A 16,943-nucleotide genomic window follows, 5' to 3' on the forward strand; every position below is an offset into this window, starting at 1 on the left:
AAGCAGACAGTGGGAAGGTCTGCAAGGGAGGAATAACAGAGATGGAGAGGAGATGTCTACAGAGAGGAAAGTCAGGGCAAGATGAGGCAGAGGGTGGCCTGAGCATCAAACCCCTGGATCTCACGAAAATCCAGAAGACAGCTACAGTCCAGTTATTTGAGCTTTGAGTTTTGTTTGCTTCTTGGGGATGGCCAGTTAGGGACAGGGGCAGATGCAATCTGCTCTCCCGGGTGAGCCAGTGCCCTTGTCAGTACCTCCCAGGTAGCATTGGTACCCTAAAATTTGGGTCTGTTTGAGAGTTGACTCCAAGCTCCTGAGTCACAGTGTCCATTTCAATGCACTGAGGTTGATAACCCTCTCAAGATCCCAAGTGTCACAGAGCACTGAGACACTCAGAGGGTAGATGAGAACAGCGCTTCCCTCCTCCCCCACAGAACCTAGCTGCGAACTCTGGAGGCTAACTAGCACTTCATCAATGCTGCTCTAAAGGCCTCCTCTAAGGATCCCAATTCCTCATGGGATGTCCCCTGGGTACATTTACTCTCTTTGTGACCTTGGCAGGCCAGACCTGGGCCCTCTGTTCTGTCAGGCAGGTGTGTGGCCTACAGCACCTGATCTAAACTTTGCCTTGGTGTGAGATGATGAGCCACAAGGAGTGGCCCTGAAGAGTCAGATTTGGGTTCTCTAGGAGAATCTGGCTGGGACCGCAGATGTGGGGGGAGTGAGCTCTCCCCTTAGGTCTGCCTCCCTCATAGCTATAGTTCTGCATGCCTCTAGGGATCATATCACTTACACAAGCCTTAGCTCTGCTCCTACTAACCCCCTTGTTCATCCTGATCCTGAGTGAACGAAACCCGGAAGAAAGATGACAGAACAGGTGTTGGGGCAGAGCCCTGGAGGGGAGGAGGGAGGCTGTCCCTTTTGGAGGTGTCCCCTTAGTCCCCACAGCCCATGGGCAGGTATACAAGCCTGTACTGGGCAGGGACTCCCTGCATGGGTGTTGTGGGGGTGCATGGTGTGGTTGGTATATGGGAATAGTCTGTACGCTGTGCAGATAGGTGACTGCGGGTGGGACAGACAGTACAAAGGGACATAGCCTCCTCATTGCTCATCTTGTTCATGTGTGACCATTCTGTAGGCTCCAGGAAGTCCTGCTCTGTGTGTATTTGAATGTTCTGGAAGCTTCCTCCAGGGGCTTGTGTTACAGCTTCCCTACAGTCAGAACCCCCTCTCCCTTTCAGCTGACCAGGTGAGGTAACATACCTGGGGCAGAGAAAGCAAGGGAGGAGGACTGCTGCCCTTGGTAGCTTGAGACTGAGGCTAAGAAGGAACCTTGGACCCAGAATAAAGCTCACCCACTGCATCTGCTCAGAACTACAGAGGAGCATTCTCCCACACAGGTGGGAAGCTGGTCCAGCAAGGCTCGAGGGACATTTCCCAGGACCCTCAGGTTTCTCCAGCAGCTGGCAGCAACAGATATCCTCATGATAGTCTGGGAGTCTCTGGGACTTTTCAAAGTAGTATTTGGTACACCCCCGACCCCAGGCAGGGGCTACATGTGGATTCACACACCTGCTCCACTCTGCAGTGACTGCTGTGTTCAGCCCATTGTCCAGATTGCAGTACCAGGCTCAGTTTTTCTCTAGTATGAGAGCTTTCTTATTCCTGACTTCTCTATGCCGTTTAAATAAGCTACCAATGACACATGCCACACAATTTCTTAACATTGGGTACAGTCATTTGAATGAAAATGCCCCTCATATTTATATGTTTAAACAGTCTCCAGTTAGGTGAACTGTTTGAGAAGGATTAGGTGTGAGCTTGTTAGAGGAAGTGTGTCACTGCGGGTGGGCTTTGAGGTTCCAGTGTCTCTGCCTGATGCCTGTAGTCAGGACATCCAGCTCCCGGTTTCTTGTCCAGCGCCATGCCTGCCTGCATGCTGCCACACTCCCCACATAACTAATCCACTAACACTGTAAATAACAATATGAGTTGCCTTGGTTACGGTGCTGCTTCGCAGCAACAGAACAGTAACTAAGAATGTTACAGGAATTTCTTTGGAAAGATCCACACCCAAACAAGGGAACCTGTTAGGAATCCTGACTGCCCTCACTTCATCCTATACAAACTTGACAGTGTTCTAGCCACATTTACCAATGTGGCTTCTCTTTATACACCAAGGCCAACATAGACTTGGTCTGAGACATTTGCAACCTGCGCAGTAGATGTTGCATCTCAACAGCCTTTCCAGACTGTCAGGCCTTCCCCAGGGTAATTGTATAAAGCACATTCTTATTTATTTATTTATTTATTTATTTATTTATTTATTTATTTATTTCAAGACAGGGTTTCTCTGTATAGCCCTGGCTGTCACTTTGTAGACCAGGCTGGCCTCGAATTCAGAAATCCACCTGCCTCTGCCTCCCAAGTGCTGGGATTAAAGTGCTGTGTGAACAAGAAATAGTAGAGCTAAGCTATTTCATTAAGAATCCAAGAAGATCATAGGAATCCGGGTATTGCTTTTCCCACTGCTCTCTTCCCTCTAGAGAACTGCTCCCCACTGTCCAAAACCTGCTAGGTTATATTCTACCTCAGCTCAGGGAAGTAAGATCAGCATTTGCATTAAACAAACAAAAAAACAAACAAAACCAGACATTTACCTCAGTCTATCTTGAATGTCAGCTTTATTTTTCTAAAACCTCATGTCTAGATTAAGGAGCAAGTGTCCCAAGCTGGGCGTGGTGGCGCACGCCTTTAATCCCAGCACTCGGGAGGCAGAGGCAGGCGAATTTCTGAGTTCGAGGCCAGCCTGGTCTACAAAGTGAGTTCCAGGACAGCCACAGCTATTCAGAGAAACCCTGTCTCAAAAAACCAAAACCAAAGACAAAACAAACAAAAAAAAAAGGAGCAAGTATCCCACTAGAACTTGAGTTTCCCCCCAAACCCTCTAATATTTAAACCCAGGTACTTCCCCCAGGCTAATTGTAGTCTCAAAATAAAATTGGCTCTAATTTAAATATATATATAGTATATATAGCCTCTCATCATAGGAAGCAAGTCTCAGCATTCTGCAGTTTTATTAGATTTATTTAAATAGACAAGTTGCACACTTCAAGATGATCAAAATGCTTAATTTCAGTATAGGTATTTATTTTTTAAAAATGACATTGATTTAATGCATGCACAGAGACCAGAGGACAACTGTGTGTCTGTCCTTCCCACCATGTGGGCTCCAGAGGTTGAAACTCAGGTTGGGCTTGGCCTTTACCTGCTGAGCCATGTCGCTAGCCATTACATACTTTTAAGTGAAGACATTTTGGAAAGAACTGCTTTATGGCAAAGCACTAATATTCTGCACTGTCTAATGTTCGTGTGTGTTCCTATATTGACGGCTTCCAGAGTGCTGCATTTTCATTTTATCCTACTTAACTACTGAACCAAAGACAAACAAATCCCCAAATTGCCCAGACAGACATGAGGGGATGTGAACCAAGCAAATGGGTTTCTGCCTGTGACTTCAGTATGTTTGGTCTCTCGTTTCCAGCAGAAAAATATTATAAAGCCTTTCGTTACTCCTAAGGTCTCTTACAGCCATCTGTTTATGCTAAAGTGACTTGTTGCTAGACTCCTCACTAACTCCAGGATTAGGGCTGATTGTCAAAGGAGCCAACTATGTGCAAATACAGAGTTGGAACTTTCAGCAACCCCTGTCGACTTCTGGCAGGGGAAACTTATCTAACAGCCAAGGACTTCATCAATCATGGGCACACAGTGTAACCTCCGTAAAAGCACTAAACAAGGCTCAATAGGATAAGGCACTCCAACTCTCTAAAGACAAACGCACCTTCGCGTGGGAACCCTTTGGATCTTGTTCCATCTCTTCATCTGGCTGCTCCTGTGACATTCATAATATAGAGTAAATGGTAACTTTAAACAATTTATGTTTGGTGAGTTACCGTAGCAAATTACTGAACCCAGAGGGTTCAATCTGTAGCCAAATCAGTAATGTAGGACTCATCATTAATGTCTGAATGGGGGGCGGGGGAGAGACAGGCAGTCTTCTCAGACTGAGCCCATTTCAGTAGCAGGATATTATGGGTAGGGACTAAATTGATATAGATTGGAGGACATCCAGTTGGTGTCTGCAAACAATTGAACTGGTGTGGAAACCTGAATATTTGGTACTAGAGGTGTTTTAAGAAAACTTTTCTTACCTATTACCAGTTGACAACAGAGAAACAACTGCTGTTTCTCAGCTTCTGGGCGGCTCAAGTGATCTTACTAATGGCTTACATTTTTCTTAAAGGGGGTAAGAGATTTCAAAAGGTATCTCAAGAATTCCAACATTGTCATGGAGCCCAATATCACAAAGCATCAAAATCAAAGCAGATACCTTTCTTCAGGGCATAGCTGTTTGAAGAGTTCAGTCAATACAAAGTAGGAACTCTAACATGCTATCTGTTAATATAGTGTATGCTTGTATGGCAGGCATCTATAGCAAATACAGCATCTACATTCACTGAGGGCTGCAGAGGATTGGGGGGATGCATATCATATACTCAATGTGACATGCATGCAAGTCTTCACTAATTTGCACTCCTTGGGGTTCTTTAGAACTCTTGTGACTCTAGAATACTGTCTGTTAATGTCACTATTGATTTTTAAGCTATCTTTTGTTAAAATCTGAGCACTAGATATTACTTTATATCACAGATTTTACAAAGGTCTTTCCATTCGTGTGTGTGTGTGTGTGTGTGTGTAGGTCTGTGCTTTACAACTCAAACTTATTTGGAAGTATTTACAACAAACCACACAGGTTTATTTTTGAGTGGTCATTTGCCAACATTTTCCTTCTTGTTCATCTCCACTTTGGATCTGACGTTTTTAAAGGCTTCTTCCAACAATTTTTATTTTAATGTTTGCTTTCCCCCTTTTAAAGGAAGTGCAATGCATTCTTGTTGTCAAAACGAAGCAGAAATACATTTCTCTCCTCCTCCTTGTATTTGTTTCCTTTGGTCTCCCTCAGTTGAGAATCCCTCATTTTCTTCAGCCCCACAAAATTCCTAGAAAATCTACTTTTCATGGTGCTGCTGGGAATAGGATGTTTTCTTTCATTATATTTCCTGACTGGTTACTGCTATAAATCAAGTTATTAGTTGGGTGGTGGTGGTGCACACCTTTAACATCAGCACTCAGGAGGCAGAGGCAGGTGAATCTGAGTTGGAGGCCAGCCTGGTCTACACAGCCAGCTCCAGGATAGCCAAAGCTACACAGAGAAACCCTGTCTTGAAAAACAAAAATACACTTTAAAAAAAGATATTTTTGATATATTTTTCCAGCTGCTCATCCTGATTAAAAATAAGAGAAAAATTGTTTCCAAATGAAGACTGCCACATTCATTTCCCTCTAATGGTTTCCCTCCAAGTAATAATTGATGAGCCACAGTCCATTTCTTATTAAACATAGGTTTGGTTGGTTTGGTTGTTTTTGGCTTGTTTGTTGGTATTGTTTTGTGTATGTGCGTGAGTTTTTTTGTTGTTGTTTTTTGGGTGTTTTTTGGTTTTTAGTTTTGTTTTTTTCTTCATTAGGATTTGTCTTCATTGTGAACATCTTGGTGCTGACTTAGTTGGAAGCTAAACCTGAAAGTTTTCCCACATACATTACATACATAGGGTTTCTTCCAAGTATGGACAGTCTGATGTATAATGCAGTCAGAACTAAGGCTGAAGCCCTTGCCACACTCCATGCACCGGAAAGGTTTCTCCCCAGTATGGCTTCTCTGGTGTCTAATTAAGTGAGCATTGACGTGGAAGGCTTTGCCACACTCACTGCACTGAAAGGGTTTCTCTCCAGTATGGATCCTCTGGTGCACAATATAGTCAGAGCTACAGCTGAACGCTTTCTCGCATTCCATACACTTGAAAGGCTTCTCCCTGGTATGTATTTGCTGATGTCTGGTTAACTTGGCATTGATACTGAAAGCCTTCCCGCACTCATTACACTGATACGGCTTTTCTCCAGTGTGGGCTCGCTGGTGATCCAGCAGGTTTCGTTTAGAAGTAAAGCATTTCCCACACTCCTTGCATTCGAAGGGCTTCTCCCCGGTGTGAGTTCTCCGGTGCTGCATCAGCTTCGCATTGACGTTGAAGGCCTTGCCACACTCACTGCACTTATACGGCTTCTCCCCAGTATGGATTCTCAGATGCTGCCGAAGCTGCGAGTTACACCTGAAAGACTTCCCACACTCACTGCACTCATACGGCCGCTCGCCCGTGTGGATCCTCTGGTGCTGGATCAGCTTCCCTTTGGCACTGAAAGTCTTTCCGCAGTCACTGCAGGCATAGGGCTTCTCCCCCGTGTGCACTCGCTGATGTTGAATGAGCTTTGCATTTTTAGTGAAGCCTTTCCCGCACTCACTGCAGCGATGCGGCTTTTCCCCGGTGTGTATACTCTGATGCTGCCTCAGCTGGGTGCTGCACCGGAAGCCCTTCCCGCACACATCACACTCATAAGGCTTCTCTCCAGTGTGAATTCTTTGATGCTGAATCAATTTTGCATTAACATTGAACGCTTTCCCACAGTCACTACACTCGTAAGGCTTCTCTCCAGTGTGGGTTCTCTGATGAGTAATGTACGCAGAACTGCAGCCGAAGCCAGCCCCACAGTCCTTGCACTGATAGGGCTTCTCTCCTGTGTGGATCCTCTGGTGTCTAACGAGACTTCCATTAACACTGAAGGCCTTGCCGCATACCTTACACTGATAAGGTTTCTCTCCACTATGGATTGTCTGATGTGTGATATAGTGTGAGCTGTAGCTGAAGCACTTCCCACATTCCACACATTTGAAAGGTTTCTCTCCATTATGAAGTCTCTGATGCCAGACGAACTTGGCTTTAACACTGAAGGCTTTGCCGCATTCTGCACACTGGTAGGGCTTCTCCACATCGCAGATTTCCGGACGCTGATTAACCTGAGGGCTGCCTTGAGAAGCCTCTGCTAATTCTCTGTGGTTCAGAGGTCTTTCCTTGGTCGTGATTCTTTCACTCTTAGTAAGTTTGGTATCAGAATATAGCTCTCCAGTGGAGCTGGTGTGATCCTGGGACAAGTGTGGAGTCTGACTAAACAAACACCCTTCCACAGAGCTTGCCTTAGCTCTTCCATCGGTGGCACTGGCACTCCCCCTCTCACTTCCTGCTGACTGGATTTCCTGTTGTTGGCCCAAAATATACGTTTTTGAAAAGTTTGTTTCCTGAGAAAAGTCCTTCTGAAGTTCAAATAATGTACTCTTTTCTTCTTCATACACTTCTTTTGTCAGATTATTGCCGGACTGGATAGCAGTACATTCTACCAAAAGAAGTTGAAAATAACAAGAGAGGTCACATAACCACGGTGGAAGAGAATATGGCAATTAGAAAGCTATTTATTATATATAGGGTCTCAATGTGTTGCCTAGGCTGGCTTTGAACTGACTCCCCTGTACCTACTTTGTAAAGGCTAGAATTACACATGTGTATCAACATGCCCTGCTCTAAAGTGTCTTTAAAAATCACTAAACGAGGTCAAATAACCTAAGGCTCATCCATAAGGTATAATTGCCATTGGTAAAGGAAGGAAATAGATCCAGGTATGTGGTCCATGAGAAGATGCCCAAGATATACTTTATGTGGTCCATGAGAAGATGCCCAAGATATACTTTAAGGTAAGAGAGAGAGAGAGAGAGAGAGAGAGAGAGAGAGAGAGAGAGAGAGAGAGAGAGAGAGAACACAGCATATTCCAATTGTGAAGAATGAGGAGAGTGGACAAGAACATGTATCTCTGAGTCAGAAAACTTCTGAATAAGTACAGCTCTGTGAGACCACCTCACTCAAGCGACCCCATTCACTCTCTCGCAGGACAAGGGCACTGCAAAGGTGACCATGGTAACAAAGGCTAAACAAAGGTGGCAGCAGTGAAGCAAACTCCCGGTCTTGTCCATCAGATCAGTGTGTTCCACCATCTCGCACCTTCCTCCACTCTCCAGTTCCTTCTTGGTTGTCCCTATGGATCAAGCTCCTTACAAAAGCAGGAAATGACTAACACAGGAAAGGTAGAGGACCTAAGGACGCACTGCAAAACTGGGTCTGACAGACATCAGCAGAGAAAGCAGAAGAACTGGGCTTTGTTTCCAGCAAAGCTTTGTAAGGCCCACCTGGCCACACCTCTTCCCATCTCTCCTAAAATACCGTTGTACAAAATGTCTTTCCATCAATCCTAAAACTAACCATCTCTGAACATCCTTTTAAAATCATCATTTTATAGTCCTGACCTCTCCACTCCTCAAATCCCTCCCCGCCAAAAAGCTTCCTTTATATTTTCATCTCTCATTTCCCCCCCAACCACATAAAATATGCCCTTCCATTGTCTGTAACCAGGCAAGGCTTCCAGCAGTGGGACTGGAAACCAACCCAGCCACAAAACCTTCGACCCACACCTGTCCTGCCTGTAAGATCTACTGGGGCAATAGTGACTCAGAGATTGTGGATGGCTCAGAGACCTAGGGTTCTAGTACTCTGCTGTGATACTCATAGGTGGTGCCCAGCCCCATCAGCATCAGAGAGGCTTCCTCTGGCAGATGCAGACCCATAGCCAAACATTAGGCAGAGTCTGGGAAACCCAGCAGAAGGGGAGGAGGATTATAGGAGCCAGGGGGGTTGAGGACAGCAGAACACAGCCCACAAAATCAACTATGCAGAGCTCCTAGGAGCTCAGAGGCTAAAGTGGCATCCGCAGAGCCTGCCTGGGTCTGTGCTAGGTCCTCTGCATACATGCTGTGGTTGCTTAGCTTGGGGTTTTTGTGGGACTCCTAACAGTGGGAGCGGGGGTGGCCCTGACTCTGTTGCTTGCTCTTAGGACCCTTTCCCTCCTACTGGGTTGCTTCATCTAGTTTACTCTTGCTGCATCTTGCTATGTCAGGTTTGCTTGCCATCACTGGGAGGCCTGCTCTTTTCTGAAGAGAAACAAGGGAGCAATGGATCTGGGGGAGGAGCCTGGGAGGAGAGGAGGAAGGGGAGGCTGCAGTCAGGATGTACTGTGTAAGAGGAGAATAAATAAAAAGAAAAAAGGGATAATGCTCTTGCCTTACTTCTTCATTAAAATTCTCAGTAACACGAGTAACCTGGGCTCCTCTACAGAGGACTTTAAAACAAATGAGCCTTTTCAAAGTCAACCATAATGTTGCTACAGATCCAGTGCTCCTTGCTGTCCATCCCTACCCGTCACGATTAGCAGGAGAACCTTTGGCAGAATGCTCATGATGGACTTGAGGTGTTTTAAAAGATCTGGTAAGGTTATTTTCCCTTCTACCATGTGAGGGCTTATTAGCAAGAAGACAAATAGCTGCCTACTGATCTGCAAACCGGCCTTGTCAAGATCACATCCACCTCACCTGGATATCCGGACTTCCGACCTCCAAAACTGGAAGAACAAATTTACGTTCTTAAAAACCATCCAGGGTACTCTGTTATAGCAGCCCACACTTAGGCATATGAAAGATGCAAATTATGTTGTTTAAGAACCAATCTATACTCTGTTCCAATAGTTCAAAAAGATTAAGGCATCCATAGTAACAGAGACTTTAAAATCCATTTATCAAAAAAAAAAAAAAAAAATGAGTTACCAGGTGCATAAAATGAACTTACACTAATCTTTTAAATAACTTTTCTTTACTTTTTCAAAACTAGATTTTATTCCTTCCTTTAATGATAAACATTTTCTAATATTTTTTAAAGTCTGCAAAAATATAATAGCTTAATCGCTAAACACCCCTCCAGCCTGCAGAGGCACCTCAGCTCCGTCATCCTCTTTATACAGAGAACTGAGGTTGTTCCCACTGCCTGATGCTCAGGTGCATCAAGGCACCTCTGAGAAGAGAGTGGCTCATTACTTACCAGTCTTCAGCTCTAGAAGACAGCATCCAGGTTACCAAGTACCAACTTTTCTTCCAGAGAGACTACCAATTCACCCCCTGCTCCACAAGTCCTGTCTCTGTCTTGCTACCTCACTAACATCTGACAGCACTGGGGTCTCTGATAGCTAAGTTATCTCACACCACCACAGCTTTTGCACAGTGAAGATCAACTGCAGAGCCTCATGCATTCTAAGGAAACGTTCTTCTCCTATGCTGCATCCCTAGGACTTGCTTGTCTTTGGTTTCTAAGGATAGACATTTTTCAGATTGATTAACATTTGTATGTGTCATGGAGATCAACAACTTACTCTTTACCAACTTTTATTAGTGACCTTCCAAACCCTATGGTATGGCAGATGTTAATATCCATGTCCATTTCATCTTTACTAACATGCCCTCCATTTAACTTTCTGAAGTACTGAGCTGCCCACCCAAATCTTATTGTCCAGCTTCTCTTTCATAAAGGATCTAAGGTCCAGCAAGTAAGACTTCATAGAAATCACCGGTTAAGAAAAGGGCCTTTTGTTCTGTGCTGCATAGTTTCACTACCACAGTTCTTATGTGCCCACCTTCTCCCTCTGCCCACCCAGAGCCTGTCTCATTTTTTGCTAACAAATGAGATTAACTGTGGCACACAGAATGAGACCTGAACACCTCTGATTAAGGGCCACACAGTAGGAATGTAAATGCAGACACTTGCCTGGGCCCAAGACCTACTGAGAGTCTGTGTACCTCTAGGAATCCCGAGTAATCATGTACGCATCACTGAATGTGCATAGCATTCAAGATGCAGGGAATAGGGGCACGTTTATTTACACTCTCAGTGTATAGATAATTACAATCTAACTAAGCTAGAGCCTTAATGTAAGTCATCACAGCTGGCCTTGAACCCACGGAGTGGCAGGCACCACTGCTCTACTTTATTGCCACAGTTTCAGAGGTGAGTTCACTGGACACTAGATACCTCAAATAACTGACCTGCTCCGTCACATAGCTAGAAAGAAACAGTTTCCTCACAAACACAGATGGTATCATACCACAGCAAAGCCTGAAGCTTTAGCTATTTCTGCCTCTATGTAAAAAGGTTAAGGCTCTATCCTCCACTTTTAGTGGCAATGCTCAAAAATGTTAAGGACTTCCACCCCCAAAACCACAAATTCTACAGTCTTGTTTGAAAATGGTAGGGTCAGAGACAGAATATGGCATCTGGGAAAATGCAATGCCATCCTGCAGAAACCTGGCAGTGCGGGCCTCCCTTACCAGTCCAGAGGCCCTGGGAGTCCGTTCCAGTGGCCAGCTGAAACAGGTTTTCCAGATCCTTTCGTTCCTCTAGCTGTGAGATCACAGCAGGTTTGAGAAGTGGAAATCCTGATTTGGTGAAAGGAAACAGAAGAGAATGAAAACTCTCCCTCACGTACATTCCTAACTTCTCCCAACTTCTCCTGAGGCTGGCCCGGCCACGGGGGAAGGAGGTAAGATCCTCAGAAAGGGGGTGGATAGGGATGAGAAGGGTCAGAATGGGAGCCTGGGACCATGTGCAGAGAAAGCTGGGAGAGTATGCCCAAAGGGATACCACTTCTTGATCTTAGCCTGAAATACTCAGAGTTTATTGAAATTCTTAAAAAGACTCAAGAGAGTAAGGTGAGCGGCAATCTGAGGGGGCCTCTGTAGAACATTAAGTTTCTATTTTGCAAACTATGTCCAATATACAGCTTCTCTAGGCTTCTCCAGAAGCATGCCTGGGTCTTAGCAAAGTTCTGTGTTGGCCCCAGACAGCTTGAGATTTGCTCTTCCAGCAATCTATACATAAGAGATTAGAAACAGCCCACTCATAAAGAATTACCAACCCCCCACCCACCACTTGTTAGGAAGAAAGGAGCTAAGAAATCCAAAATTGCAGTCTAAGTCCCAGGGAGAGAGAGAGACACCTTACCTACAGAGGCCAAGTTCCTATAGTTCTCCAGCATGACGTCCCTGTACAGCGCTCTCTGCTCAGGAGACAGACCACCCCATTCCGCCTGGGTGAAGTACACGGCCACATCCTCAAAGGTCACCGACTTCTGAAACAACAGGTTCTTGCTGCCCTAGGGCCAATTCCATGGCTCAGGCCCTAAGTAAAGGGGCAGAGGGCAAAGTAAGGGCTTGGAGAGGGGGCTTGCGAGGAGCACAAAGTTAGTAATAAGGGCAAGTGGAGAAAAAAAGACACCGGGGAAGTAAACTATGGGATATCCTCCTCCTCTTAGAGCAGAGAAACCGCATGCCATTTTCACACTGGGCTGAAAGAAAAAGAACCCTGTGAGCAAATGCGATGACACAATTGTGCCCTTAGACAGGCTGGCTGCCCTCACTGGCACACTGCTGGGAGCATCTGCAGCTCCCACTGCATCCCTGACAGGTCTCAGCTCCTCTTTGGTTTGCCTTAGGCCCCAGTTCCACGGCTCCCATCCTCATATGGTAAAACACATGTCCCTCATCCTTCCAAGGGTAGCCTGGCTTCAACCCATCTGCCACCTGACTCCCCACATCGACCCCCAACCAAGGACTCACAGGCCTGCTGCCTCTCTCTTGCTTGCTCCCTCCCACTTTATACCATGGTCCTCATCTCTCCTAGTCAGAGGCACAGCTTCCTTCTTACTGGCCTGCAGCTCTTCTTTCCACCCCAGCTATCAATTACCCTAAACCTCTGCAACTCCTCAAAGTACCATATGGGTGGTTTCCATGGCAACACTTTTTCCAGACGCCCTCTGCCAGGGTGCTCAAGTGCAGTGCCATGCAGACCCTTGTATGACTCTGTCTGCTGAGTTCACTGTCCTGCCACCTTCGCTGGTCACTCTCCAAGTCTCTGCCACCTGTCTGCCCACTTTCTCATGAGATCCGGCCGGCAGGTAGAAGCGCTTTTCCTTCCAAGTCTCGCCAGCTCCCAGCTCTCAATCTGAACTGCCCAGAAGAAAGGATGTGGGTCCCCCCCGGCTCACCTGGGGCCAAACCGATGGGATCATGGCTGCTGTCACCTGGTCTCCCTCTCAAGGAAGGACTGGAGCTGAGGAGAAACAGGGTGGGGGAGGGGTGTAAGGTGAGCCATCCCAATCAGGAGCATAGTTAAGATCTGAGTTGGTTTCCAGACAGAAGCAGGAGCTGCCAAGGAAGATGGAGCGACCCCCCTCACTGGTTCCAGGGATTCTTCCCAGGTAGGACACTGATGCTCTCAAGTTGGCTGCCAAAGCCTGTGACTTGGCAGTTCTTATAAGCATCATATAAAAGTATTTATAAGGGCTGGCGAGATGGCTCAGCAGTTAAGAGTGCTGACTGTTCTTCTGAAGGTCCTGAGTTCAAATCCCAGCAACCACATGGTGGCTCACAACCATCCATAATGAGATCTGATGCCCTCTTCTGGAGTCTCTGAAGACAGCTACAGTGTACTTACATATAAATATGTAATATAAATAAATAAATCTTTTAAAAAAAAAAGTATTTATAAAACTTAGGCAGAGCCTAAAGAATAACAGACCAGGACGAGAGGATTCAGTTCTAGGGAGAACATTATCAACCCTAACTCGTTTCTCTGTCTGCAACTGAGCATCATTTGCAATGACACCGCAGGACAGGCCCGCTGGGTGGCAGCCTCAGCCACCTCCTCAGGTCTGGGAGTCAGGCTGCAGGAATACCACATAGATAGGAGGCAGCTGGCCCTCTACCTGCCAGTTCGGTCCTTCTTGGTGTCAAGAATCCTAAAGCTTGCCAGGAGTGATGGAGCTGGGGGGCGAGGATCAGAGCTGGAGGCCAGCCTGGGCTGCAAAAGACCCTGCCCCCAAACAACAGAAGGACCCTGATGAATCCAGGGCATAACAGTGCCTACTTGTAACCCCGGCACGCAGGAGGCCAGGGCAGAAAGCTCCAGAATTCAAAGTTCAAGGCTACTTTGAACCACACAGGAATCCTGTCTCAACAAACCATGGGGGAAGGAGGGGGATGGGGGGGGGGGATGCACACAAAGAAACAAATGAACCCTAAGGCTTTTGTGCAGGTCTCATCCATGGCCTAAGCTAACCTTGAGAAAGCTTGGCTAAAATAAGAGAGGTATCAGGCTGCCTTTCGTTCTCGATCTAGCCTGTCCACTTTGGATCAGATATGCCAAGTGGAGGCTTTCTACAGTTCTCCTAGGCAGAGACCAGCTTTACAAAGCTGTAAGCCACCTTCACAAGGACTTATACCACATCTACCTCATTCCTGCTGTCCGGCTTCTCCCACATTCTAAGATGCCTGGTATAGCAGACTGCAGGCAAATAAACATCTATGAGGCCGCCCTTGACCATAAGGGGGCAGGATTTGATAGGTAAGTGCTTTTCCCATTAACCCTAGAAGGACACCTTTTGAGATTCCAAGGCTCCTCAGAGACCCTGCCAGACAGAACCTGTTGAGGGCCAAAGCTGTATGTACTTTATTAAAGCAAACTAAATTGGCCTAAGAAAGCCTTCTTACTCATACACCAGAGTCCTGACCTGTAGAGAATTGCAACCTAACTCAGTATATAAACACATTCAAAACCTAACTTCAGAACTGAGTCTCAGCCAATCATAGTGGCCAGGCTGATCAAACTAAGTTCAAATAAGGCAAGCTCCAGGCACAAGCCATCTGAGCTAGCTCTTCAGTACAGGCCTTCTCCTGTCTATAAATACCCAGACCCATGGCATCCCCAGTCTTACAAGTTGTTGTGGTGTCAATCATTCTTTGCCCAACTGAACTGTTATATTTAATTTGTCTATATATTTTTTTCTATTTTGTTATCTTTGTCCTTCACTCTGTCCAGGCGACTATATTCTATTCGTAGCTAAATTCCCACAAACAAAACAAAACCAAACCCTTTGTCCTACGTTCTACATCTTGAAAAACCTAGACTACAAAGGGATTTTTAAATGTTTCTACCTCTTCAAATTGCAGGAGTTTCCCCAGCCATTTTCATTGTGACTTATTTGGCAATTTAAAAACTATCAGGCTGTAAATTTTCCTCTGGCTCAGAATTAACCCTTGACCAGGAACGCCCGATGCCAAATGTGTTTGGAAAATTCAATATCCACATCAAATTTTAAAAATGTCTACAAAGGGGGTGCCCAGGAAGGGGGGGGGGGATGTGAAATGAATCAAATGCATTCTAAATTTGTATGAAAATTGCCTGTGAATAAAAAAACTTGAAAAATGTATTCCTGTGGATATTCTCATGTGTAGGAGACATGCACAAAGTATCCATCGTCAGCACTATTTGTGATGCATAACCAGCCTGAAAACTACCTAACCATCCACTGAAAATACAAGCTTCTGTATTGTTTTTATAGCTGGACCTTACCCAGCTGACATACACTACTTAGAAATTAACCAAGTACTCAAGAACAACAACAACAACAAAGCTTAAACTGTTGCATATGGATACACTTAAAAAAAAATAGGCTGTGGTAAACACAAAATTCAAAATAGTTGTTACATCTGAGGGTGGGAAGAGTCTGACTGAGAGTCAGGTGAAGAACGCATACCCTGATGGATGCAGCAGTAAGGACCAGATTCGTTCTTAACTGGCTGCGCATTGGTAAGCATCCTTTACTTTTCTTTCTCTTAAAACTCTTTCTCTGTGTCTATCTCTGTCTCTCCCTGCTCCCCACCTTGGAAAAATAGTGTTTTGGCTACGGCTATAGCCGTAAGAGACCTGCATCCATCCAAATGTCGCACTGCCTTCTACGGGGTATGAAATAGCAGCAATTCTGAAACTAGTCAGTGTGTACTCTTGCCATGTCGTCATCTTGTGTGCATGTGTGGGGCCTGACGTCGATGCAGCAGACCAGGCCTCAAGCTCGCTCTGTCCCCAACGGCTGAGAAGTGTCCCTGCTTTCCCTGCGGTGGCCCCGCGCCCTTCACCCTGCCTGGAGCCCAGGACAAGCAGTACACACCTGCAGGGCCGCAGCGCGTCAAGAGACCTGCGATGTCACCTCGAGCCGCTTCGCCCCCGCACGCAGTCACCCTCTGTGAAGTGACACAGCTTCCCCGATCCGCCACCTGCAGAGTTTTCTGGGTCTGACGATGGTCGCCACTCAAGCGTCACCGCTGTGGACACGGAGACGTGGTGGCCCGCGAGGCTGGCTGCGGGAGCCCCTGCGTGCTGTCCGCCAAGACACACCGCGAACCGCAATGGGTCCGCACTCACCTGCGCAGCACGGTCCGCGCGCGGCCGGAAGTGCGTCACCGGCCCGACCCCGCCCCTCTAGGAGTGCTGCCCCCTCCCTCTCGGGGTGCCCCGCCTGGCCTCTGCGGTTCTCCTCTGTTGCCTAGGACTCAAGCTCTTTGTGGTGGGCCATGGGATCTGATGTCTTAGGACCCTTACTCCTGGAGTACTGGATAGACCCACCCGAGAAAGGCCGCCCGAGTTTATGTCTTGGTAAAGCTGCAGGTGCCAGCAGGTGGACTGTGCCAGTGCGTCACAGGCTGGAGGACCCAGGGTCCACTTTAAAAATAAATGTTATGTAATGTCATGCAGGCCTGCTGCTGGGCCTTGATTGCAGCTGTTCTGGAAGCTGAGGCTGGAGATGGCGCCTAGTGATACACTGCTTCTCGGGCACTCTGGGTTCAAAAACCAGGACAAATAACAACAACAACAACCCGATTCCTACCATGAAATTCATAACTACCTGCTGTTGACACAAGAAAACAACTCTTAACCTTAAAGGGGATAGGAGATAGTTTATTCTCAAACCAAATTTAAGTGATCATAGCCCAGGAGCCCAGATTTAGGTTGCCCCAAATTCCACGTTCCAACGCGGAAACAGTTTTATAGTTTTACAGATCAAAAAAGTCCTAAATCAAAGTTTAAGATATATTGGTTGGGCTGGGCGGTGGTGGCGCACGCCCTTACTCCCAGCACTCGGGAGGCAGAGGCAGGCAGATTTTTGAGTTAGAGGCCAGCCTGGTCTACAGAGTGAGTTCCAGGACAGCCCGGGCTACACAGAGAAACCCT

The 16,943-nt window shown here is 46.4% G+C and overlaps 1 protein-coding gene across 6 annotated transcripts; it reads right to left on the reverse strand.

Annotated features, from left to right (window-relative positions):
* Positions 1–2,863: 2,863 nt before the first annotated feature.
* On the reverse strand, positions 2,864–16,150 carry Znf23 (zinc finger protein 23). Of its 6 annotated transcripts, none has more exons than XM_029480890.2 (5): positions 15,883–16,150; positions 12,922–12,986; positions 11,880–12,003; positions 11,207–11,314; positions 2,864–7,344 (listed from the first exon to the last, which is right to left on the reverse strand). In XM_029480890.2, exons 2-5 carry the CDS (start codon positions 12,943–12,945, stop codon positions 5,585–5,587), a joined length of 2,016 nt encoding a protein of 671 aa, XP_029336750.1. In that variant the 5' UTR covers positions 12,946–12,986; positions 15,883–16,150; the 3' UTR covers positions 2,864–5,584. The 6 variants fall into 6 exon arrangements, with proteins under 6 accessions (XP_029336750.1, XP_021026033.2, XP_029336751.1 ...); XM_021170374.3 differs by having other exon boundaries at positions 11,880–12,006; XM_029480891.2 differs by having other exon boundaries at positions 11,880–12,056.
* Positions 16,151–16,943: the final 793 nt, after the last annotated feature.

This window comes from Mus caroli, unplaced genomic scaffold (genome assembly GCF_978045245.1).
Source record: "Mus caroli unplaced genomic scaffold, Mus_caroli_1 scaffold_10, whole genome shotgun sequence".
NCBI classification, from domain to species: Eukaryota; Metazoa; Chordata; class Mammalia; order Rodentia; family Muridae; genus Mus; species Mus caroli.